The 25,978-nt window shown below is 38.4% G+C and overlaps 10 protein-coding genes across 10 annotated transcripts; 4 read left to right on the forward strand and 6 right to left on the reverse strand.

The window, feature by feature from the left end:
* Positions 1-20: 20 nt before the first annotated feature.
* FG386_000352 (uncharacterized protein) lies at positions 21-2,027 on the reverse strand (the record flags this gene model as incomplete). The annotated part of the gene is made up of 1 exon (XM_067339702.1): positions 21-2,027. One exon carries the CDS (start codon positions 2,025-2,027, stop codon positions 21-23), a length of 2,007 nt encoding a protein of 668 aa, XP_067196398.1.
* Positions 2,028-2,616: 589 nt separating this feature from the next.
* FG386_000353 (uncharacterized protein) lies at positions 2,617-6,123 on the reverse strand (the record flags this gene model as incomplete). Its single annotated transcript, XM_067339703.1, has 1 exon — positions 2,617-6,123. The coding sequence occupies one exon, from the start codon at positions 6,121-6,123 to the stop codon at positions 2,617-2,619; it is 3,507 nt and encodes a 1,168-aa protein (XP_067196399.1).
* A 2,070-nt stretch (positions 6,124-8,193) lies between these two features.
* FG386_000354 (macrophage infectivity potentiator (MIP)) lies at positions 8,194-9,180 on the reverse strand (the record flags this gene model as incomplete). The annotated part of the gene is made up of 1 exon (XM_067339704.1): positions 8,194-9,180. The coding sequence occupies one exon, from the start codon at positions 9,178-9,180 to the stop codon at positions 8,194-8,196; it is 987 nt and encodes a 328-aa protein (XP_067196400.1).
* Positions 9,181-10,313: 1,133 nt separating this feature from the next.
* FG386_000355 (uncharacterized protein) lies at positions 10,314-13,202 on the forward strand (the record flags this gene model as incomplete). The annotated part of the gene is made up of 1 exon (XM_067339705.1): positions 10,314-13,202. One exon carries the CDS (start codon positions 10,314-10,316, stop codon positions 13,200-13,202), a length of 2,889 nt encoding a protein of 962 aa, XP_067196401.1.
* A 593-nt stretch (positions 13,203-13,795) lies between these two features.
* On the reverse strand, positions 13,796-15,517 carry FG386_000356 (uncharacterized protein; the record flags this gene model as incomplete). The annotated part of the gene is made up of 1 exon (XM_067339706.1): positions 13,796-15,517. The coding sequence occupies one exon, from the start codon at positions 15,515-15,517 to the stop codon at positions 13,796-13,798; it is 1,722 nt and encodes a 573-aa protein (XP_067196402.1).
* A 919-nt stretch (positions 15,518-16,436) lies between these two features.
* FG386_000357 (uncharacterized protein) lies at positions 16,437-17,819 on the reverse strand (the record flags this gene model as incomplete). The annotated part of the gene is made up of 1 exon (XM_067339707.1): positions 16,437-17,819. The coding sequence occupies one exon, from the start codon at positions 17,817-17,819 to the stop codon at positions 16,437-16,439; it is 1,383 nt and encodes a 460-aa protein (XP_067196403.1).
* Positions 17,820-18,666: 847 nt separating this feature from the next.
* On the forward strand, positions 18,667-19,434 carry FG386_000358 (uncharacterized protein; the record flags this gene model as incomplete). Its single annotated transcript, XM_067339708.1, has 1 exon — positions 18,667-19,434. One exon carries the CDS (start codon positions 18,667-18,669, stop codon positions 19,432-19,434), a length of 768 nt encoding a protein of 255 aa, XP_067196404.1.
* A 1,877-nt stretch (positions 19,435-21,311) lies between these two features.
* On the forward strand, positions 21,312-22,751 carry FG386_000359 (cysteine protease; the record flags this gene model as incomplete). Its single annotated transcript, XM_067339709.1, has 1 exon — positions 21,312-22,751. One exon carries the CDS (start codon positions 21,312-21,314, stop codon positions 22,749-22,751), a length of 1,440 nt encoding a protein of 479 aa, XP_067196405.1.
* Positions 22,752-23,115: 364 nt separating this feature from the next.
* On the forward strand, positions 23,116-23,982 carry FG386_000361 (uncharacterized protein; the record flags this gene model as incomplete). Its single annotated transcript, XM_067339711.1, has 1 exon — positions 23,116-23,982. The coding sequence occupies one exon, from the start codon at positions 23,116-23,118 to the stop codon at positions 23,980-23,982; it is 867 nt and encodes a 288-aa protein (XP_067196407.1).
* A 162-nt stretch (positions 23,983-24,144) lies between these two features.
* Positions 24,145-25,593, reverse strand: FG386_000362 (uvb-resistance protein uvr8; the record flags this gene model as incomplete). The annotated part of the gene is made up of 1 exon (XM_067339712.1): positions 24,145-25,593. The coding sequence occupies one exon, from the start codon at positions 25,591-25,593 to the stop codon at positions 24,145-24,147; it is 1,449 nt and encodes a 482-aa protein (XP_067196408.1).
* Positions 25,594-25,978: the final 385 nt, after the last annotated feature.

A 25,978-nucleotide genomic window follows, 5' to 3' on the forward strand; every position in this document is an offset into this window, starting at 1 on the left:
AGCATTGTTTATTTCCTTTACTACCAAATATACCCAAAATTTCCGCACAAACCCCCAACCTCAACTTCTCTGTCATTAATTTCTTCCATTTCTTGTATTTCCTCTTCCAATATTCCTCCAATTCCAATTCCCTCTGCTCTAGATCTCTGTTTTAGTCCAAATCCAATTATGTGATGATTGTCCTGTTGTTTATGCCCTACTCTTCCTTTCCCTATATAATTACTATTTATAATTCTACTTGCAGCACCACTATGATTGCAACCGACGATATCGCTGTTTTTGTTTCTCCTAGTTTGTGTTTTTTGCCTTTTATGTGTAAACTCACAGTTCTCACCATATAAAAAAAGACTCAAATCCGACGTATTTGACCAATGTATTGTATAATGACCATCCTTAGACGGCCATTTTTCCATATAATCGTATGTAGCCATGTACAATTTCTTCATAGTCTCGATGGCACTATATCTGTTATTTTTTATTTTGTCGTCTATATTTCTATTTTCTTTTCTAGATAGTTTTAGTTCAAAACAATTGTTCGAAGGAGTGTTGTTTTGTTTCATTTTGAGCGGATTCACAACATTGCTCAACATGTTTTCAGTAGAAGCAGTTTGAAAAAAGCAGATCCCATTGTCACAGTCAACTTCAGCTGATCCTTCCTTCGATAAACTCTCCTGCAAATTAGCATTCTCATTGAATTTCTTAATTCTATTAATGTTTTCTAGTCCTTCATACATTTCATTCGTGCTTATAAATAAACCATGTTCTTGATTTGTATTTATATCCTGTACTGGAGATTTATCTTCATAAAATGGTATTCCTCTGCTTTTCCCACTAATCAGTATTGAAGCGTTTCTCCTTTGCCCTTCTATTATACAGTCGTCCTCGTCCATATAGCTTCCTTCTTTGCTCTTATTTCTTGCATCTAACCACAATTTTTTCGCACATTCGTATGCATCCTTTATAGACGAATATCTACTTAATGCTACCCATCCTACATACGAATTATGATATCTTACTCTATAACCTATTTGCTTTTTATCAAAATAAACTCCTGGAATTGAAGGCATTAATTGCGCCTGAGTCTCAACCTCATGCAGTATACTTCTCTTTCCATTTACATCAACAACTGTGAATTTATCCAAACCAGACGACCTCATTTGTGTATGATAATAAGAAGTCGTTCTTAGTCTCGTTCCAATAACACTGTCTATCATGTTCTTCTCGCTATTTTTCTCCTTGATTAGATCAAACACATTATGGCCATCTCCGTTTTCTCGATCAACACACTGAGTGTAAACGTGTCCAGATTCATCTTCTGAATTAATGCACATATCACTGTTAATTTCGTTCCTCTTCTCCATTTCACTCCCATTATTAATGTCAATATTGCAGTTTTGTTGATACTCGAAACCAAAAACCAAAGCTGGAGACGACACTTGTTCTGAAGACAAACTATTGTCATCGCTATTACAAGCAGCACCGTTTGAAATTATAACTCCGCTCAAAGACTCTTGACTCTTTGTCTCATCTATCACACTCGAATCACAAATCGCTTGAACCTCGCAATCAGAGTTTTTACCTGCACAAATTCCGTGATAACTCTGTTTTTTATCTTCATCATAACCTGTGTCATTTAAAATAATTTTCCCAATTTGAGGCATGCTCATTTTTCCACATTGCAATATATAATAGGGATTCATTTCCTTAATTTCGAACTTATCAATTCCATCTTTAAATAAGGAGTTATCGCAGTAATTGTTGCAAATATATTTCATTTGATCTTGGTTGTTTATCGTTTCACACTCAATGCTTTTTCTTTGTTTTTTAAAGATTATATTGCTATCTATATTTTCCTTATCTTCATCTATATCACTATTCTTCTCTACTCCACAACCAGCTCCAACCCCATTCTCTATTCCAAGATCCTCATTCTCGGGTGATTCTTTGTTATTTATACCGCACTCGTACCCTAGTTTACATAAGTTAGTGTATTTTCTACTGCAACTGCTCTCATCATCCAGCAACATCACTCAAATATCCTGCAACAACCTATTTTTACCAATGAAACTTCAAATATGAACTACCTGCTTAATTTTTTTTATATAGAAACACCACATGACTTGACTCCTAATCTTTTATTTCGTCACTCCATGACACACAAACCCCACACTGCAAATCAAATTTCGCAAACTACTGTGCAAGTCTATTGAAAAAGAATAGAAACAGGTCAAAAACCCACACATTTTTGGGAATTTATACACATAATTACTTCATCCCTGTTTCACCACACTGTTCACTAAATGCATGTGGAACTATGCATGCATGCAGATATTTGCGCCTAATGCACCACTTTCACACCACAAGACTCATTTTCGTTTTTGAGCAATTTTTTAAAAATTTGCCTAACTTAATATTGAAAGGACACGAGTAATAATAGGAAACCAGTACAATGACTCAAAACTAAGTCTTACTTCACTAAAAAAATGGTAAAGATTAAAGAGGCGAGTTGACTCGAGTCTGCCCAAAATGAGTCAAAGGGTATGGTATACTTAGCGGTTGATTCTAATAACCATTAAATCACAACTTTTCACACAAAACCTTAGTGTTCATGTCTGGTTAAGTAATTGCAAAAAAAAGATCGATAGGTTCATTAATACCTCCGCCGTTACAGTGTTTAGATAGTCCATTCTGGTCACATAAAAACTGTTCCGCTATAGAGGAGGATATGTCTGAAATTTCAACGTAATTTTGGTAATGGGAAGACGAAATTATTGAGAATATGTTTGATGGCTCTTGAATATCACGTTCCCTTGTATCATCTTCAAATTCGTTTTGTTCGCTTTCCCCTACAGTACCTTCCACAGATAATTGATTGCAAGTTCCATAAACTAAGATTTCGTCTTGGTTTGGTTTTTTCAACCGTTCCTTTCCCCTATCCTCAGAGTGGTTCGAGTCTCCTATTCCAATTTCTGGGTTTTTTTTACTCTTTATCGTGTTTTTCTCCTCTTTTTCAAGCATTTCTCTTTCTAGAAATATATCATTACCCAACTCTGGTGTTTTTTTGCCTTGAGCTTGTTCCCCTGTTTTGATATCACCAGCAATCATATCATCTGACGAGGGTGTAACAATCAAGTTCTGTACAGAAATTTGGTCTTTAGATCTGGACTCTATATTGTCACAGAAAGAGGATATCTTATTATTTAAGCATTGAATAGGTAAATTTAGGTGACTGGCATTTTTTGTCTGCAAATGAGAATTCACAGAAATGCAACCCATTTTTTCAACTTCTGAAGAGTATATAATCTCGCTTGTTAATTCGTTTTTTTTCAAGGCTCTCAACAGTGGCTCTAGTTCACTAGAATGAATTAATAAATGCTTTTGAATAACTAAATATAATGCTTTGTGGTATAAAACCGTTCTTCTTCTTGGAGACAAACCACCAACTTCGCTCTTTAGTTGTACTTTTTGTTGCTCCTGATCATTTTCAACCACTTGATCTTCTCTCTTCCTTTTTGAATTTGGAGTCAAACAGTCAACCTGTCCTCCCTTTGTGTCATTCTCAATTACACTGGAAGCTTTTTCCCGTGAAACAAATTTGCTTTCGCCGTTTTGCATGCTCAAATAACAGTGCAAAGCTGGAGATGAGTTAACAAACAGTCTAGTCACACCTGGAATATTCCCATCCAACCAACTCACATATAATCTATTCAGTGATTCAATTGGAAGAGACTTTATTGAGTCCCATATAAATCTCGAAGAGGAGTATTCAAGATCAGAACACTGGTCAAACTCTAATTCTAATTCGGTAATGGATTCTTTGCTAAGACCAATGTTTCCTTGTAGTTTTTGAATTGAATTTAGCCTTTGTGGAACCTCCAATGCATTGTTTTCAAAGCATATGTTGTTTGAAGACTTTTCTTTTTTCCTCAAGTGGCCATATTCTGAGTTATTGATACTATTCTCTTCCTTTCGTCTTATTCCTGGAGGCCTTCCCCTACCTCTGGTTTTCTTCTGCACAAACAAATTGTTGTTAGACAGTGAATTTGTTTTATTTGTCTTTTTACGACAGTCTCCCGTGTCTCCCTTGTTTTTTCTGAAAAAGCCTTCCTGATACAAATTGTTGGTTAAATCTCCATTAAATTCCCTAATGGAAACGTTCTTACTTCCAATGACATCATCCCTCTTAGTACCCTGATTCTGAGACAATTTCAACGAAACTTGAATTGCAGCACTATTTTCAACAATGGAACCGACGCCATCAAAAGACTCACTTAACATCAAGACCTCTTTTTTGCCTCCATTGCTTTTGATTTGTCCCTTGTCTGATCTCGAAACAGATACGTTGTTACCAATAGTACATTCCTCATTTTTGCTTCTCATACAACCATTATTTTTATCTCCAATTAGAAGCTTACCGGTAGATACTGAGTTTTCAACGCTCAATATTAACTTCTTTTCTAAAATGTCGTCTCCAAAAGCACTAACTATTCCATTCTCGTCCAATTTGCTGCACATATTAATCAACGGATTTATACTCTCACTTTGATCAATACACTTCTTGCCCCTGTATCTCCACTTTTTGATGTGAGTCTCTATATCCAAAGTTGATACCCAAAGCAAACTTCCAAATGGGTATCCTGCGTCCAAATACACTTCAGGACACATTTCCATACACCAAACCTTGAGAAGCCTTTTAATGGACCCAAGTTTGTTCATGGATTTCAGCTGATAGTAAAAGTCCATTAATCTTTGTGGATTGCTGCTTCTCGCTCTCGGATCTAAATGATAAGGAGGATCCACTACAAACATAAATAGCAAAACCTTCATGAATACCGGTCCCATTATGTTTTTTTGTCTGTGATGATTCATTACATCGACTTTATGACATCCGTTTAATTGAAGTTTTCTGTCAAAAAAGTAGTATTTGCCTCCACCACCACTTTTTAATGCTCTTTTTTCTGTGCAAAATGCCAGAAAGCCGCAATTCTGTTTTGTAATACAACTGTTAAAGTAGTTTTCGAATTTCTCAATGTTCTTCTCCTTCCCAAGATCGTCTATGCTTTGGACTATTGGAACCGGACATCTACTTGGAATGTCCCTAACTATCCTAAACACCTCTATAACACTCGGAACAAGCTTCAAATAACATGTACGACTCTTTGTAAACTCGAGTATTAAGTTCGTTTTTAACGTTTCCAGGTAGCTATCATCCATGTATCTAGAAAGATCTTTGTGATTGTCTTGCGAATCCTGCTCTGAGCATATCTCCTTGAATATTGACTCTGTTATATTATAGCCGGAGCCACTCATGTTAGCATTATCGCCTACATTAGCATTAGAATTTATACTTGTATATCTCCCATTATTGTGGTGAACTCCTTCACTGTTGTTAATATTGTATCCAGGAATTCTAGAATATAACATATTTAAGGTATCGGCATCTATATTACCACAGTTAGAGTGATTGTTGTTATTATTATTGTTGTTTTTGTGATGGTGGTGGTGGTTGTCATTCACATTGCTACTCCCACCAGTTTTGCTGCCACTGTGATGGCCATGAATACGGGTGTTAGTCTCATTTTCAGCACTGCTTGAAGTCATTATAATACCATTGCTGCAGTGAGTGTCGTGACTCTGACCACTGTTTCTGATATTGCATCCTTCGCGTGATTCTGTATCTACTTCCCCAATTTTCCGGTCAGGCAAATCACTAACAATCAACACACCTGTATCCAGTTTGTCCTCGTCTCTAAACATATCCTCGGCGTTATTTGAATGATATGGATATACAAACAATTCCGATTCCTCAGATCCCTGTTGAATTGCATCCTGAATAAGGTTTCTAGACCAACCCAAAATTCCAATGCTATTTTCTGCCAAACAGTCAATCTCCTCTGATAAAATATCGCTCTCGTTTCTTTTTAAATCCCCCACACTAAGCGTTTTACAATACTGAGAATCAGATCCAACAATTTTGCTTTCACTCAACAACGGAGATCCAACACCATGCAGTGATGATGGAGACAATGTAGACGGTGTTGTTGGTACCTTATTATTATGTGCATCCTCTTCCCAAAATACATAGGACTCCTTTCTATTAAAGTCCACAATATTTCCAATCATTTGGTACTATCTATATTAAATAAAACTAAAGCCTTAATTAATTACTCTGTTGCTTTCTTTTATATGTAAAATATGAAAGATTCACATCTAACTCAGCTTTCCCTTGTATCTCTAAACGCCGAGAGAATTTAAATTATTGCGACCGAATGCTTTTGCTTATTGTCGTTTTGTGATTCCAACAGACTTTCTCACTATCTATATGGAAAAATATAACAAACAAATTTTTATTTCACCTTGAAATATTACATTTAACAACTTTCTCATTACACACAAACACCTAACTTAATATAGTTTGAGGCCCATATGACTTTAAATTAATTGTGTACCTATAGTTTATTATTTACCCCCACAACACGACATAGTTAATCGGATCTCTCTCTATTTTTATCTATCCCTTCTCCAGAGACTTAACGCTTAGTTTATGTATTTATGTAAAATTGATTATTATTTTTATGTATTGTCCCCTTCACGTCAAAAACAATATATGAATTCCCCTTTTGTTGACTGTATACAACTTAGATAATCAATCGGTACCCGTTACTTACCTAACGGATAATTTATTAACCATATAATTAATATCCCAGTCATTTAATGGTGCACTTATCTGAATAAAAGTAGACTCCAGTAAAAATAAAATGCTTATAAAATTAAACCTTGGAGAAATAGTGATATAAGGAGTCAAATAAGTTACGTCAGATCTAACCAGAGTACTAAGCAGCTGCATTAATATATTGGTTAGACTACCTTCAACAACCCATTTTATTTATTGCACTCCAGATCTCTATTTGTATTCATATACCCTGTATTTATCTGTTGTATCAGTACGAAAAAGGAATTGGAGCAATATACGTAAATTCTGGAGTTTAATATGTCCAAAGTAGACATGAACACTAGACAAAATGCATTTATCCATACTTATTATGCTTTCCAGAAGCGGGTATGCTGGAAACTGATGTTTTATTATAACTCGAATATGATCATTTTAGACGTAAAAATGTAGATAAACATAAATTTTGCTTTTGTGCCCCTCCTATCCGTAAATTTTCTCCCAGAAATTCCTCCAAAGCTCTACTCCAGGCTCTCCTCCCGGCAACAGATCTTATATTATTGCATCCTTGCATCTGGCCAATAATGCAAAACCCCCCTCCAACTGTTTGTATATTAGCAGCATAAAATCGCCTCATCTACACTAGTGACGCATGAAAAAAATAAAATTTGATTAAAAAACTCTCTCTATTAGATTTCCTAACGCTGTTATCCGTATTCCTTACTTCCTTTTTACATCCCCGTTGCCATCAAAACAAGGACTCTCCGGGAGTTTCAGTACTGGATACGTGGAAAACAGTCAAAAGTCGCAAATACCCCCGATTTTCACCCAAATCAGGCATCAAACCAAAAATTTATCTAGTGTCCAAGCTCATACACACGAAAAACTGATTGAGCTAAGATCTCAGCACAGAACACGACCTTTTGTGCGTAAAAAAAAGTCTAAAATACATCGAAAGCTAAACTAATGAATTATGCACATGTGTGACTTAACAAAAATTTCTTTCCCACGATAAATTAGTCAAATCACGATTTTTTCTTCTTTTACATAGTTTTTTTTATTCTCTCCATTCTCACCCTCCCTCCTTCATTCCGTCTTTTTACCACAAAACCCTATTCCTTATATAGCACTATTATACCGAGAACCCTACTTTATATTATGGCATACGCGTCTGTGTCTACGAAATTACTATACCAGATATATGGGTATGACAAAAAGGCGGCAAGTTTCTTTTGGAGATAGATTAGAGATGGCTTGTGTGTCGTGCGGTAAGAAAAGCATGTGGAGCAGCAAATTGTTTTAAAGTAAAACAGTTGGCGGTGGCAGTTACGATTTAGATGGTAATTTGGGTGAGCGCAGAACGAGTGTTGATGCTGGGACGTTTATGTGTTTTGGAGGTGCATACTTCTCTGTTCGAGACAGACAACGAAATTGGAGAAACTAAGTGTTTTAAGTGCGAAGTATCATACACTATGGGAAAAGAGGGGAACGGTTTGGGAAGTTAATTAAGATCGCTATCAAGTTTACAATTCATCAGATTTGTCTGTTGTTTCCTCGTCCTGTTCAGAACTCGATTCTGTTTTTTGTTTGCTACTAAGTATTTTTACGAGTCTTAACTTGAATACAATAACTTCGTTGGGACCAATGGAATCGCCAACACCTCTCTCGCCGTATGCAAGTTCTGGAGGCACGAAAAGGATCACTTCGTCCCCCTCATTCATGATAGACAGGGCCTCGACCCAGGCAGGAATGAGTTGAGAAACAGTCATTTTCGCCGGTTTATCGCCTCTGTTAAACGACGAGTCAAACTCGACACCACCGAGTGTTTTTCCTCTATATTGCACCTCAACTTCGTCATCTGCTGAAGGATTTATCTTTCCATCCCCTTTTTTGAGTATTTTGTACTGTAGCCCAGAGTCAGTTGTTATCACTCCCTCAGCATTCTTATTTTTATCTATGAATTCCTGTGACCTTTTTTTCAAAAGTTCTGCTTTTGGTTCTCTGTTGTTTGGATACTCCTTTTCGTCCCAAGCCTCGTCCATACCGCAATAGTTATTTTCAACACAAACGTATTTAATCCCGTCTTTTAGGCTCATTTTGCCGTCAATGTACGATTCTAAACTAGGTTCCCAGGCACTTAAATTTTCTCTACATGAACTTATGAAATTTTCGATTGTAAACGTCAAAGAATTATCTGCAAGCGGCTGCCAGACGTGATTTGAGCATGCTACATGGCTTTCTAGAAAGTTACTTAATGTAATATCAATAAATCCTTTTGGTGGAGAAGAATTTTTGTATATATCCAATTCTTTATTTATGTACTCCTTAAGTGCAAACACTATTAACTGACAGGACTCGCAATTCAAACTTCTTTCTTTAAAGAAAACAGGACTGAAGTCAATTAAAGACTTTACTTCAAACTCACTACCTGTCCATTCTAACTTAGAACAGGATGCAAATGTCTTTATTACGCAAAACAGCACTAAAAGTGTACTTAAAAATTTTGTCATCGTATTCAACAAAAAAATCACTGTAAACACAACAGTAAAGCTATAGTTCAGTTATTTAACAAGTTTAATAATTAATTTAGCAGTTAACTGTCCCTTATAAATATATCCCTTTGAATATTCATAAACTTGTTTTATTTTAAAACCGGATTACCATTTGCGCATTCCCCCTAATTTTTTAAAGCGGTATTCATCTAAATCAAACATAAAACATTTAATTACTGCAAATTTACATAAACAAATTAATCGAATAACAGGGATAATACCCGTTTGATTCATTTTAAACTCCTCAATAACACTGCCTAATTCACTAATAAACATCGCAATGATCACTCCAATCAAGACAGGCTTTATTTTCAGAAATAATTAAAAATATAATGGATAAGCATTAAACAAGCCATATTTTATTTTAAATATAAACTATAAGATCTTATATGACTTCAATAAAGGCAGAGTTCAAGCAAAGACTGCATGCAAAATATGTGGGGAAAGTTTCTGAGAAAAATTGCATATATATTGTATTTGGTAAAATGAATTGCACACTCAGCTAGCCTCAAATACCAATAAGAGTGTTTGTTGGACTTTGCTTGTCTCAGAATAGATTAATGTCTAATTTTGTCTTAAAATAAATTACCCAAATTATTGCATTTTTAGGTTATTCTTTATTGCTCTGCATTAAATTTGCAAAAATGTGCCAATGCATGCGCCAAAGGCTTATTAGTTAAAATTAAGTGCGATTTTTTATATAAATTTGCAATAATAAAAAATTCTTAAGAATATAGTTACAAAAAAAGATAAATTATAAAATTTAAATCGTCGAAATAATCTATCCTATTTAATACGATCATCAAAAGGGACTAAATATTGATTATTCTGTTATACTCACTGTAACTAATACTGTTAATTATTTGTTTTAGTATAAATACCAAAAATACTTGTGTAAGTAAATGTATACATGCTCGGGTGTAAATAAATGCTCGTTTAAAAGAGGACACGCCAGGTAATGGTATTTAACTAGCGCAAAATAAATATATAAAAGTAAAACCTCAGATATGCCTTTTATATACAATACTGTATAGAGCTGATTAAGGATAAACAAGGAAGAAAGAAAGAACCGGTTTCATAGGTATAGAAGGATGAAAAAATTCCATGAGGAGGAGAGAACAAAGAAGCCTTCGGGTTCATTTTCTTCATCTTCTTCTATATGTCCAGGAAACAAAAACGAAGCAAAAGAAGCTTCAAGCGAAAATGTTGTCCAGGCAAATAATTCAAAAACAACTTCGGAGGAAAAAGGAACTACTAATTATTTCAGTGGCATAAGGCCGACAACTGAGTCAAAGTTTTACGGTAAGGGGAATTCTATCTCCTCCGCAATGCATAGAAAGGTAAAGTTGGAATACTATGCATCGGGAAAGCCTTTTTCGAATTCGTTTAGCGAATTCACAAGAAATTATGGGGAATCTAACCACAGTGTAAACAACCAGAATAAGGGTGCGGGAATAAGTTCTGACACGTCATCATGCGTGAAAAATAATCCAAAGAGAGTATTTGAAATTATAGATAAGACGTTAAATACCTTATTGGACAAGATAGTTCCTGGACAGAAAAAGAAGAAAGAGAAGTTAATTTTGTTACAGTGTGTGGAGTTGCTTGTGAACGAAACTTTTGGTGATTCAGCAAAGTTATTTTTAACGGGTTCTGCGGCAGCAGATATAGACTCAGAAATAAGCGACATAGATCTAGTGGTTTTTACGCCTTTTGAATCTAGAATAGCGCTAATGAAAATAGCAAGTAAATTTAAGACTATAAGATGGAGACACAGAGAGGAGTGTGTTAATTGCAAGAACACAAGAAGTTCAAATAACAGCAACTATTGTTCAAGAATAAATTTAAATTCGACTTCAGTGGAGTGCTGTATTGAAAGTCAGCTTTGTGATATGGAGGTTAACGTAATCGCAACAGCAAAAGTGCCAGTAATGATGATGAGAAGCAAACAAGCAAAGTTTAAAACTGAGTGTGATATATCAATAAATATGTACACTTCGTTAATGCATTCAATATTGTTTCAGTGCGTGTTATTCTCCCACCCGGAACTCCAATCCGTATTGAGATTAATTAAATACTGGCTGCACATAAGAAGACTTCCTGTAGCGAAAGATGGGGGGCTTCCCTGCATAGTTTGGCTGTTTCTTGCAATTGTGCATTGTTCAATTGGAATAAACAAGCCGTACAGGTCCCAAAAAGAATATATAGAGAGTGTTTTCATGCCTGCAAAGCAGGTACTATCAAGCTTGCAAATCAAAACTTCAAACTACTGTTCCAGTTTTCAAAGCACCGAAATGGGATCTCCAGTCAACTTTCCGCCTAGCAATTCCTCCTCACTAAGCACTTTGTCGGAAGAACTAAACTGTGAGTGTCAGAACAACAGTACAAGCGGAGTTTGTCTTGAGAGGGCAGACAAAAGTGCCGTTATTGGTGACACATGTGATCACGGTGAGGAACACACGGAGGGTGTAAATATGCTGGAAAGAGAGATGACTAAGAACGAACTGAAAGAGAAAGGAGCGAATGAACAATCCTCCGACATCAACAATATGTTGGAGTTTTCAACATTCTCTATATGTGACAACAACAAAAATAACGCGAGTTATAACGGCTACTCTTGTTTAATTCAAAAAAATGATAGTATAGAAGTTAGCGAAAAGGGCACTACATTTATGGCATTAGTTTCATTTTTTACGTCTATCTGGAATCGAAATTCACTGACCTGCAGTGTTTCCGTGATAAACAAAAACATACAGCCAAAGGATTTGAAAGCAAGTTCACAGGTCATATTCACTAATGGTGGTATATGGGATGAGATACTAACTCTGGATGATCCGTCCGCTTCCTTGCTTAGACAACTTGAAGTTCTTAAATTAAACGGCTCTGAAGACTTCGAGGTGGGGAACAAGTTATTTAAACACATTTTCTCAAACTACAGCAGAGAAAGGGTTAGTGGTGGTAACATTACCCCTGACGAAATTAAAGGCACCGCAGAAGAAGTTGAATATGAAAAAAAAACCGATATGGCATCCTTGCTTTGTAATAGTCACTCAGAATGGAAACTCCCTCCAAGCGATTGCATGGTTGTTTCAAATTTGGCAGCTAGAATAACATGCGGCACGTGGTTGGTATACTTGTACGAACTTAAGAGAGGTCATGATATACTGGATACATATTTGCAGCAAATATCAATGAACAACTTCAATGAAAGCGAAATAGTGAACAAATTATTCAAACCAGTAAGTGAAGAAATATACAAAATACCTGCTAAGCTTTCCACAAAAACACCTTTGTGTGTTTACCCTTGTGTAGATTTGGACTTGATTATTGAAAAGGACATAATTGCACTTGTTCAAGTTCCCTATTATGAACACAATCACAAGTTCTGCCTAATATTGTTGTTTGGACACTTGGTCATTTTAAGAATCGAAAAAATATGTGTAGACTGGGAAGGTGGTTGGTGGAGCAAAGAGTTCTTGAATAGGCGAGATGTGAGGTCGGTTCTCCACGGAACTCTGTTCCTGCCTATTCCCCTCTCGCTAAATCACTTGGACAAAAACGGATCCTCCGCCTTTTGTATACTGCAGCCTTTAGACTCCAGAATTATCAACTATATTCCGGAAATCAACAGTAACGGCGACGGTAGCGTTAATATAGACGAAATTATGGTCAACCCAGCGTTGTTTATTACCTTATTAAACAACGTGGAGTGGTACTCCGTGGACGACCTGAATGGGTTTTACATCATCCCAATCAACGAATATTATAGATTTTTAGACATTGAATCCATCGCAAAAGAGTCTCCTTATTGGTACGAAAATCTCAAAGACAATAGTCATCCTTTACAACCTCTTCTTTCAACCTGTAGATTTTGTAAAAGAACGACACTCACTTCGGGAATGGAAAAAGTCCTTAAATTTAAGAGTACATACTGGACCATTAAGAGTGGAAAGGAGTTCGTTTCCAGCGGAATTAATTGAAAATGTAGTATTCACTGACAGCAACATGTAGAACGTGTCTGTCTAAATTAAAGAGAATTTACGCCATGCTTATAAATTCAACTACATACGGCGGAAACGGGTTGAATTTATAATCTAATGCAAGAGTTCACTAGAGGCAAAGTAGTATTTGTTACCATTATTATTGCTGCTATTACTATTACTTTATTGGCATCTCGCATTTTTTAGTTTTTCTAGCCTACCCTCACAATACAATCCAAATGTTCGCCTATTAATTGGTGACCGACCCATAGATAAGGAGGACAAACGCAAACTATGCTACCCTTGGCTGCAGTATAACACTGCAGACGCGACGCTGCCATGGAACCTTTTATCTCAAAAGTCGAGGTATACCAGCTGTGAGATGAGCGTACACACCTCGAACTTAGTCCGGAAACACACTGTTGCATTATTATATACGGTCGTGTTTATGCAATATACAAAATTATATATTATTCTACATACTAAAAAATACAATAATTGCTATTATCTTGAGGTCTACTACTACTAAAAGTAGTATACTAATATTAAATATAACTGGAATTAATATTAGAATTAGAATAAGTTGTCTTAATTTATCTAAGGGTTCTTGGAAGAGGAGTCCTTAAATCCTCCTCGGAAAAATTCGCATTTAATATCATTTCTCCCTGTACGTCTGAGACCCCCTGACTCTTTTTGGCATCGTCACTGTTAATATTTAGTGAAAATAATTCGGTATCCTCATTCCCAATGAGTTGCTCAAGCTGTTTTCTGGCAATCGTCGCTTGAAATTTCCAATTACTTGGAACATCGGTCTCCAGCGCGTTTATTCTTCTAATCGAGTTAATTATTCCAGTAGGATATCTCGGTAAGGAAGAGTTAAAATTGTTGTTCTCCTCCATTGACTTGGGTTCCTTCACTGACTCAGTTTCACCTTCTCCCAGTCCACTTTTTTTCAATTTTCTTGCAGCATTAGTATCCAAAGTGTTGTTGAGAGACTGTCTTCCTAAGTGTGAAAAACTATTCATTGACAGGAATCCACGCAACTTTGGAAGTTTTTGGAGATTATGACCCTGAACGTCTGCACCATCACCACCTGTCGTTAACTTTGAGGTGTAGGAATCTTTATTATCACCAATTAGTCTTGAGGTTCGTTGTGTAAGAGAATTGTAGTCGCGCGAAGCTGCATTTTTGGAACCCAACAACTCCTTTTTATCTCTGTTACTTAAGTTATCCGACGCTCGAGTGCCTCTAATCCTGCCAGCTTCCTCTTCTCTCCCCTCCGGCTCCGCTGACTCCCTTGCGCCTTTGGAGTGATCGCCAGACATTAATGAATCCAACAAACCTCTTAATTGCGCCCTCTTACTTTCAGAACGCATCTGAGTCGCAAACTTTGGAGACTTTGGGACTGTGGCGTTTCTACTTAAGTTTCTAATTCCCGTCAAACCTTGGCTTTTCCTTAGCAAGGCCGAGCCAGGACTCACACCACTTGGTTCATCATTACCAACACTGGCGCCCCCACCTCCAATACTGTTGTTTCTAATTGATTCAATTATATTCTTAAGTCTTTTGTCCTCGTTGTACTCTCTATTCTTGCTCAACACCTCCTCGTTAAACCTTTCTTTTAGAGAATCAAGTCTCTCCGAAAGTATTTTAGACTTATTCGAGGCCCTCAGGTCGGTTTCGAAGTGGAAGGGTCTTGGGATAGTAGTCATCCTCGACCGGTTGCTCGCTCTAGACTCTGCTCCTATCGACGAACAAGACCTCGCTGAAATTGGAGGGTTAACTGACTTTCCAGAACCAAGTTGGTGTATGTTCAAACTCAAATTTCTAAAGCCGGAAACATTGTTGCCAACGCCACAATTATACAAGTACGACCCTGAAGATGACGACCTTTGGTGTCTAAGTCGCTGTTCCGCTCTTTCATTTGTCGCAAATTCAAAGCCTTTTGGAGTAGTCACATTTCCGCGAGCAGTTTTGCCCTTACAGATACCACCCTGTATCTGTTTTCTTATAAGACCATCTGCCGATTCAGGGGCTCCCACTCCGATCGAACCCGTCCTGCTCGCTTGTTGGTTCGAACTCCTGTTTACTCGTTGAGAGGTCCTCAAAGACCTGTTACTTGGGAGCTGAAGAGGAGCCTTTGCGTCAAAGTCAAAGTACTTACCTCCAACCGATCTCGTGCTCAGGGTTCCTCTGTTTAGACTTATGCTCTTAATCTCACTCTTCGGTGTTAGACCTGTAGAAATACAACTCAAAGAAAGTGTATCCAGCCTTAAATGGCTCGGAATAGCCAGTCTTTTTATTTGCTCGCTCATGAATTCATCATACAGCTCCGCATTACCTTGCTAATTTAAATAATCCCTAGTCCTCCCTTATGCACATGGAACTCTATATATTTTCGTTTTGTTCCCTTGTATCGCTTTTTTCCTTCCTTGATTGCTATTACATGCAAATTACCCTTTTCTTTTTTCACTAATAAAAATGTGGGGTTTGCTTCCCGCCAATAGTGAAATCCACCCCACAGAGGAATGCTTTGCGACTAACCTATAATGGCACAGGCAACAGAACGATGAAGCGAGTGGTATGAAGAAACTTACTTAAGACACATATACAACTTATCTGACTATTTCTAGGTGTACAGTATGCGTGAATATGAATTCGAGGTCACCATCCCATTGGGGTTCGGTTCTCTAGTTGTTTCTTTTATGAAAATGTTAAAAATACTTGCGGAATTCAACTATACGTGCAATGGTGTTTTCCGCAGACATGTGATTTTCCCTTCGTGATATGAATCAAATTGCATATTATTTCTGTAAATATCTATGTCAAAGTCCGCGTAAAATACAGATTTCACACCTTACTTCCGCTATCTACGCGCAACTTGAGAAGTAGTTAGGCATTTTCACATTGGCAGTCTTGATTACATAGCATTGAGAGGCGCAGACTGTCTTAGGTGGAATCCCCCTGGAACCTTTGCTTTCATCAAAAACAAGAATGAGTGTATATTTTATTAAAAAGAAAATACTGTAAATTAAAAGTTACGTGAGCGCATCCGACACATCCTTTTCTATTAATTTAGCAGATATCTAGGTGATTCCAACAAAATACACTGAAATAACGTTATATAGTAGTACGGCAAAAATAAAAATGAGTAGAAAATAACATGTTGACCTGACCTTGATAGTGCGGGATTGACAAGTCCCGCACTATTTGCTTGGGCTTAATTTAAAACAGCTATACTCTCGGAACAATCGCGTAACCAAATACTTGGTTACTTTGGTTTGATGACGTTGGGTGTTGCGGAACCAAGGGAGCCTTAGCCCCAAGTTGTTCTCCACTATACTGAGCATGCGGCGCTCTGGGAGGAGGGTGTCTGGAAAAGTTGCCGTGTGGTGGCGGAGGTGGTGGGGGTGGTGGAATTGGTACATACCTGTGATTGTCTCCAGAACCCTTAGTTCCGCAAAAACAGAACCCTCCGATAACACAAAGAACCAGGAGAATAATAACAATGACTGCCACGGTCATTGGGCCAATTAAAGTGTTTCCACCGGAATACCTGTTGTCCCTTCTGTCGGAATATTCGTGCTCGTCACTCATTCTTCCACGTAACTCTCCATTTTGCTGTAAATTGTATTGCTGGCCTTGGTTTTGCATAGAACAAGGACCTGGTGGAAACACTAGGTTATTGGTATTCCCGGAAATCAAACCTGTGGTTGGTGGAACAGGAGGGGTGATAAAAGATCCAACGCCCTGTTCAAACTGAGGGGGTAATCCAGTCTCGGTTACAATCAAAGGTTGGATAACCCTTCTCAAGACTCTAACTCTTCGCGGTCTCCCTTCTCTGCTACGCCTGTTTCTCGGCAAATACTTAACAACCTTATATTCCCTCTTCACACCGTCGCTATCGACAATAAAGTATTTTCTGCCACGTTCCTTGTTTGCATAATAGCCCCTTCCTTTCACGACCCTAACAAGCCCAGACCTGTTAATGCGTTCATCGGCCTCGTCCAGATCACTTTCAGTGCACTTTCTATGCAATTTGTTTTTCTCAAAGCCCTTAAAGCCATCGCTTGCGCCGGAGAACTTAGTTCCGTACTTATTTCCGGTATCGCCACTGACCGGAATCCTTGCAGGAACTGTGATAAATCTTCCAAGATCGCCATCTTCTTCCTCTCCGCCCCCACCTCCAACAGCTATAGTGTTGGTTTCGTCATCTCCCGTTTTCAGGGCAAGAATTGTTGCCTTTGCCTCTGACACATTTGATGAAAGAATATCTCTATTTACAACAGACTCGTTTACGTCGCTAAAACTACTTGAAAGGATAAATCCAAGCACGTCATCATCTCCATAATGAGAAAAGATTGAACTCATATTTTTTTCAATTTCACTAGTGACGTTTCTATCTATGTCGACATCAAATATAGGTTTCTCACATTTTATAATTTCCAACAGCTGTTTGGAAGTCACTCCTGCAGAATTTGCCTCGTCTTCTAATTCCTGTTGCGATATTCCTGTGGCATTGCAATATACCTCTAAATCATTCTTGCATTCTGCCCCTATTACTACTAAAAACCCAGTGAATGTCACCAGACCAAAAAGTAGTTCTGTATATCGCATTACTGAAGCAATCCCAATATTAACTCCAATAAATGCAAAAACTAATTATAAGTCTAGCCCTTTTAACTTCAAAATTCCAATTAACTTAATTTGGATTTTTTCACTTCTCTATTTACTCTTATCCTTGTAAAACTAGACCTGGTGCCGCCAAATTAAGCTCATACCGCGGCTTGGCCAAGTGGCTCCAATTTAACTGCATTATACATTGGCGTTTAAAATAGTTATGCGCAAATTGACCCAGTTTTCTTGTTTATTGTAGAATACCATGTTGTCAGGCCTAGTGGCAATGTCTAAGTTGCCCATCCTTCCTGCCCTTCACGCCTAACTGCATCCATAAGTGCATGTGTACTGGTATAGTCTCTTTATGACACCACAACCACTTTACCAAGTTGCGCCCGTTCTTTGAACTGTTCAAACATGTCTTTGGTGAAAAGACTCTGCGGAAAATTTCTTTTAACGACCATGCAAATGCGTCCCCAAGTCACCTATGCTTGAATTGCTTGCGCATCAAGGGGAAGTGCAATTTAGACGAGTTTCAGCAATTAAAGCAGCCAGTTGGGCAGGCTGGAGGTAAACAGCTGCGTGCTATAACTCAGACTAGCATTCAAAGAGTACATTAACAGAGGAATGTACGGCTTGTTATTTTTTCCAGTTCAATTTTGCTAAAAATGCGGAACTAAAGCTCCTCTAAAAGTGTGAGCGGAGTGTTCATTGAGTTACACACGAAAAATAATTAAAACAGGAAATAGATACAATGCTTAAGTATCTATAATGCAAACCAGCAAGTTGTCTATAATACTGGACTGAAGCACAAAACAAGTACAGATAGATATCAAATGAACAAATTATGAGATCAGGTATTTGTCTTGTAATTTTAGTATTTTTAACTACCAAATTTGAAAATTATGATGGACTTAGAATAAAATCAGAGTATGACAGTTACACATCAAACTCTGATGTTGGCTCAAGCAGCTCGTTCGGTAATCCATCTTCTGAAGTGTTTGAAAACCGAAACAAGCACTCATATGGACCTTCTGCTCCTGTTTCCGCAGACTACCAAAGTGATTATTCACAAGTAGAAAAAGAGGAGGATGAGAATGAAGACGAAAACGATGAAGTTAATATAGTAAAAAGCGACGACGGAACCGAGACTGAGACCACAGAGAGGTCAGTTAAGAAAGGCCTGAAGCAAAAAGAAGAGGACACAGGCGCAAATGCCAACGCTATTGCTGGTAATTTATCTAAAATTCAGTACGATTCGAAGCAGGCTAAATTTGACTTATCTAGTACATTGTATCCGAGATCAGATGTATCTGGTACAAATTACGTGTTTTTGTCCCCAGCGGCCCAAAGAAGAATCGACAAAAAAATTGTTCAACTAAGGAAGAAAGGGAAGCATCACGGGTCCATGAAAGAAACAATTGCTGTCGGCGAGTGGCAAAGGCTCTACTACAAAAGACCGGTCTCGGAGGTGCAGCAATTTCCGGAAGTCAGCAGCCGTAACATTTACGGCAGAAAAGAAGGCTCTTTATTCAATTGGGTAATATTGGTCCTGGTTATAATATTAATTCTGGTTATTTTTGTGTTCATTTACAGGTCGTCAAGTAAGGAATAACACCCAGAGTCGAGGGATGAATGCTCGGATTTCTGTCCAGCAAAAAGATTACTTCCTTGCACAAGGGGAGAAGGGCAACACAATAAGAGACTGAAAATGACATGAAAGGGGATTCCCTCCGATTCCTCTTGCGGATCGAACAACTCGGGAAGCCACAGCACCTGCAAACAGAGCCAGGAGCCCACGGTTTTGACTCGTAGATTAACACATGATGATCAGAAGCGAGTACACTTAAAAGGGAAAGCCGAAGATTTGCTTCATGTCCAACGAGGTCCTTTTTCAAAGTGCCAACCTTTTTCTGGTTTGTTATTTCAACTTGCTGGAAAACAAAGTCATTTTAGTAGAAAGTCGATAACTAACACACTTGTCTAGTGCTCGGCTCATTTTCATCTATTTTAACGCCTCAATCCGCCCCACTTCCTGTGTTCCTCCAAGTTGCTCTCTTTTCAGGTTTGGCATTTAAGTCGACCGTTGATCTATAAATGCATCTGTCCCGAATCTGTCAATTAAAGGCGGGAACAACCCGTTGCTGCGATCTTTTGCATACAAACTTTCGCGACAAATTTAAATGGCGGAAAATTTTGGGAATTCCAAAAGAAGAGGGTGAAGTCCGACTTGCAGGACAGATCTAGTTAAGTTTACTTTTGAATAATCTGTAAGGCAAGGTGCTCCAAACAGGGTTGAGCGGTATTTATGGGAATTCAAAGCGATCGAGGAGCCCATTCTCTATACACCACAAAGCACACGAGAGGCTAAACGCACCTGACCGTTTCGGCCGTAGAAATGGCTTATGGCGTTGTTTTGACAATTATGTACAGACGCTTTTCAGGGGAAATCTTCAGATTTCAATGAGTAAAAGTCACGCACAAATGAGGCCGCACACTGTTTAAAGATGTTCGAATTGACCTCTATGAGGAGCCAACGCAACCACATATTCCCATGGTCCTGAGAAGGCTTCGCGAAATTGAGCAGAAAACACTGCCTGGACCACTTATTTCAAAGTACAACAGAATCTAGATTCGGGTTCAGATCTAAAACTTATCGTCTATGCCTCTGAACAAAAAGGCAAGGGTTATGCCGTCAATGCGATTCCTCTCTCTTGTTTCAGCGAAAAAGAGTGGCTTTATATCTCTGCCACCAGTACAACTACAAAGAGCAGCCTTTTCGTTTTGGAGTGCTGAAACTGGTGAAGTAAATGGACGAATAAAAGAACAGAGCTTTACGAGCGGGAGTGGGAGATATCACAGCAAAACAGATGATTGGAGCAAAAACATAATAGCCGTTACTGACCACGGTGGTTCATTTCCCACCAATGTTAACGCTTTCGCGGAAACTCTTTGTGCCGTTATTAACTCACTCGTCCTCCTTTCCCAGTCGCATTTTGCAACACTGCATGTAGCGAAACTAAATAATAAAAAGTGCCGCCTGAACATGCAATTCACTGGTGTAGTAAAAACCCCTTTTAAGGACGATGATAGTCTGTGTTTTAATGAGTTAGAAAACCCGGCTTAGTTCGTGAAGCTGACAAAGTAAAAGCACACATCACCGGCTCCGGCGAGACAGAATAAACATACACACAAAATAACAATTCACTAAAATCTGCCGTTATTGGTACACAACTGTTGCAAAACTCAAAATAAAATGTGCACATATGAACGGAGCCATGCTCTGAGAAAATGGGTAATTCAGTGCGAGAGGCGGCTTCATTGGATGTGACCAAAAAAGAGTGGCGGCTTCCCACAATATCTCTAAAATGACCCCCGATGTGAAAATTGCATTAAAAGTTCTTAATTAGATTTTAACGCGTTAATCACCATTGCCTACGCAAGTTTAATGTATACAGGTGAGAATTTGCCGACAGATAAACTAGAGGCACTATGAGGAAGGAGAGTCTGCCTCTTTCGAGGGTTATTATTAAAAGTATAGAGGGAGATGGTAATTGTTTATTTAGAGCAATAAGTTTTCAGCTTTATGAAACGGATGAGTATCACGAGATAATCAGGTCCTTTTGCATGGACATTGTGGAGATAAACAAAAACTCCTACTCCAGCTTTATGTCGGACTACCCGAATGTGGAAAGTTACATTAATGAGAAAAGAAAGCCTGGGGTTTGGGGAGATAATATCGAGATCCAGGCAATGAGCGAGCTATATCACATTCCAATATACATTTACCGTCTTAACCATTCCTTCAATGATTCTATTGAGGGGAGAGACTGCACGGAAAGCTACGAACTTTTCTGTAAGGTTTTGCCCAATTTAAAACCCCAAGGGGACGATCAAGTATCATTTGAGAAAATGAATACTAAGAGCAAAACCAACAACAAGCCGATAAGATTGCTTTATTATGAGGACATACACTACGATTCGCTTCATTATTTAGAGGACGATTCGGGTCCCATAATCTCAACAAAAATAGGTGTTTTAGAGTTTTTTATTTTCGATGTTTTGAGAAAAATGGCGTTTTCCGAAAAGTTGGACACACTAATCAAAACGAATGAGAGGAAAAAAGAAGACAATGGAGGCAGACTCGTATACGATAATAAAAGTTTGAGCTATAATGCAAAAAACTCGCTAACTGGATCGGGTTTAAGTGGCACTAGGCTCTCTAACAAAACAAACAAGTCAGGAGTCGTTTCAAACTCCTTCTTGGTTTCTGGTCTACGCACTTTTAAACACGAAAAAGAATCGAACAACATTTATTGTTCCGGAAGCACTGTAAATTCCAAAATTCATTCTGATTGCTACTCCGATATTAATAGAGAGTTTGACTCAGATAATACCTCTTACTTTCAAACCGAGATGGACCAAAACGGTATTCACAACAATGATACCGTTGTTAAAGATTTAAACATTGTTCAAACTAGAGACATTATGGCCAGAACAGCTATTACTAGCGATACAGACAGCAGCAAAGGTGAGAAAAATAGGTATGGCAACTGCAGCAGCTGCAGCGACAGAACCACCAATAGTCGCACAAATGTCATTACTAAAAACAAAAACTGCAAAAATGAGGCGGCTATCAACACAAATAGGTGTTATTTTGCTGTTTCTAAAGACGAATTTTTCAGCAGCTGCAAAAACGACTATTCTTCTTGTAAAGCCATAAAATCGAAAATGCCCGCTCAATGTGGCACTAGAATTAATAAAAGTGAAACAGACAATAAAGATATAGGACTTTCAGATCGAAGGAGGAAAATAAATGGTTTGATGCTTAAAACCCCTGAACTTTTGGACGGATTTCAGGGCACAGGAGCGAAGTGTGTGGCTATCTCTTGCCAAGAGTTGAATTACAAGTATTCAATTCAGAACAGCTGATTGCTTTACTGTTTGGATGGGTGCTTAGCTATTGCACAGAAAATTAATGATATTCAGGTTACTATTGCGGTAGAGAGAGATGAGGCCAGACGGAAAACTTTGTTCTTATTTAGAGTCAAATAAAGGGAGAAGGTTACTTGACTATCTGGAGCATGAAAAGGGACATTATGGTGAAGACCGGGACACAAAAATTTGTGCTGCCGATCATAATCGTTATTCCTCTATAGTTTACAGATACAACATTGGCGGCAACGGCTTCATTCCTGTTGTAGTTGCCTCCGCTGTGGATGCAGGTTGTCAAAGCAGCGACTACGATGAAAAGCACTCCTTTGATTATGTTGGGACCACGAGAAACAACAAGCCTATGAATCCTCAGGTTAAAACCGACTTTCCAGAAGTGGAAGCCGAGACTTTGTTAATTCTTCAAGAAGTCATTTCTACCGAAGGTTATGGCAAGGGAGAAACAGCGTATTTCGGCAACGAATTTACAAGCAATAAGTCTTGCGTTCAAGAGCCACAGCTGGATTTAATGAGAAGTGGTTCAGAAGGGGACATATTCTCCGACATTGAGACCCCAAGCAAAGGCAATCTCAAGAATAGGAGGAACAGATCATTTGAAAGATCAATAACCCCCCCTAATTTGGACGGTTTCCTCGATGAAGTATACGGTTTTGACAACCAGGACACTGTGGGAAGCCATGAGGAAGAAATAACTGTTGTTGAAAATGCAGGTGAATATATCGATCATAAAGTTGAAAATGCGAATCATCTTTCCACAGCTGAATACCTCTCAAAGTTGGGCAAGAAAAAAGGCCTTGGAAGAAGAGGCCTCGAGAGGAATAAAATAGACTATTCTTTGTTTTCGAGGCAGAGGTATAACAACCACCAGAGTTCAAGCAATACCAAAGTTGGTGACAGCGGCAAAAGCAGTTTCGGATTTGAAATATCTTCGTCTCACCAACCTTATTCTGAATGCTATTTAGAGGTGGACGGCGTGTGTTACTTAGAAACACATCAAGATGAGGACGATGAAATAGAGAGAGAAATTGAGAGAGAAAGATACAAGAAACAAATGAAATTCAGGGAAGGCGATACTGAAGGCAACTATGGGAAACACAGCAAGAGGCAGAAGAACAGTGAGAAGTTACTAAACAGAGAATGGAAATCCATTCAGCGTATAATGAACAAAGATGATTTCAGATCTCTTGACTCAATTGGAGACGGTATCTAATTATTGGAATTTATAATTGTTTGCCTTTAAAATGATTACGTGAGACATTGAAAAAACTTAATAGCACAAGTGCATCAATTGCTTAAATACAAACACTGTAGATATAGACACTTTGATACCTAGATTAATTTGTCGGATGTGTACTTACATAACTTTGTAATGTTATCTGAGTTTATCGTCTTCCAAATAAGCAATACGCCGCTTCAACTCTTCATTTTCCTTTCTCAAAAGCTCAAGTTTCCTTACAGAAACATCAAGGAGATTAATCAATACGGTATTTTGTTCCTCACTTCTCTTAAGTTCAGAAAGAAGAAACTCAATTTTTTCTTTATTGTCCACATGTGAAACCTTATCTCTCAGTTCATACAATATCTTTCTTGTGACAAGTTCTTCTAGTTCAGAACTTTTATCATTGGAACTAGATGGATTTGAAGTAAGTTTGCTTTTTTCTGCAATCTTATTTGCCAGCTTATCTACGTCGGATAGAGCGATAGAATGAGATCTACTGCAGTCTATCTGAACGATATTTTTGTTATGGAGAATAGGATGTTTTGTAGGTTTGTTTGGATGAGATTCCGGATCTCCGTGACCCAAATTTTTAGTCAATCCCCAGGCATAAATATCCCCCACATCTGACAGTGCGACAGTTTGAGAATAACCACAGGAAATGTCAACTATAAACACTTCCTCTAGAGAGCTTAGTTTTTTGGGGACCAAAAAGTCAGGCTCAGGACTATTGTAAACATGTCCAAGCCTACCTCCTTGTCCCCATGTGAAAACCTTTCCGCACCTTGTCGCTACCGCAGTATGTTGATATCCGAGTGATATCTTCGATACAATAAGATTTCCAAACAAACTGCTGTTCAAAAGTTTCGGAATCAAAATGTCCTCCTTTGACCCGAATCCCAGTTTCCCAAAAGCACCCCCCCCAAACATATAAACCTTACCATCGCCCATCAGTACGCCAGTATGATGACCTCCACACGATATTTCTTTTATTGAAAGGCCAGCCAGTGTCTCAATTAATTTTGGAGAAAACACATCACTGGTGTCGCCATGACCAAGTCTTCCTTGCAAGCCAAGTCCCCATGTATATGCTTTCTTTCCGGAAGTAAGACAACCTGTATGGTAAGATCCGCACGAAACCTGTGTCACACTCTCATCAATTAGGGACTTTACCCTCATTGGTTCCGATACAAAGTTATTTGAAACACTCAGTTCCATCAAACCGTGTCCCAATTTTCCGTTTTTTCCACAACCCCATGTATACAACTCGCCTTGGTCCGTAACTGCGGCTGTATGCCTGTCTGAACAGGAAACGTACACAACATTTTTTAAACTCGGAACTATCCTCGGGAGTGGTGAATCCTCCTCCCCATCACACAATCCAAGCCTGCCACTGCTCCCGATTCCCCACAAAAGTAGCTCGCCTTTATCTGTTACTGCAGCAGAGTAGTCGCTTCCGCAACCCACCCAACTTATTCTGCTGAATTGCCTCAAGCTGTCGACTAACTGCGGCCCGGACAAAACCTCCTCTCCATTTCTGCCGATCTGCCCGTGCTCAGTCGAGCCCCATATCACCACTCCTGACTTAGTCAGGTTCTGTCCCATATTCTCTGCTTGTCCCTCCTCAGCTGATTTTCCCTTCAAATTCTTATTGCATGCAACTGTCCCGCCTCGCGCCAGGCCCGCAAAAGCCTAAACCCCACAATATTTCCACCTTAATTGTGTACCGGTATAAATATTTATGCACTGCAGGCACAACCATAACTACATGCGAAAAGCCCTAGAGTACAATAGTTGTTTAATTTCAGCTCGACAATAATGCTTCCCTAGTCTTTGTCAATGCCTGTTTTACTACTTGGCTTTGCGGACTATGTGACTGGAGCAACTCGCAGGTCGCTCTCTTTTTATTGAACAGATAACGCAAATCCTTGGTTTAGGAACTTTGTTGTATTTAAGCTTTTTCACGGAACTCAAGCCTTTTAAATTGCGG

This window comes from Cryptosporidium ryanae (genome assembly GCF_009792415.1).
Source record: "Cryptosporidium ryanae isolate 45019 chromosome Unknown contig_13, whole genome shotgun sequence".
Classification (NCBI taxonomy): Eukaryota; Apicomplexa; class Conoidasida; order Eucoccidiorida; family Cryptosporidiidae; genus Cryptosporidium; species Cryptosporidium ryanae.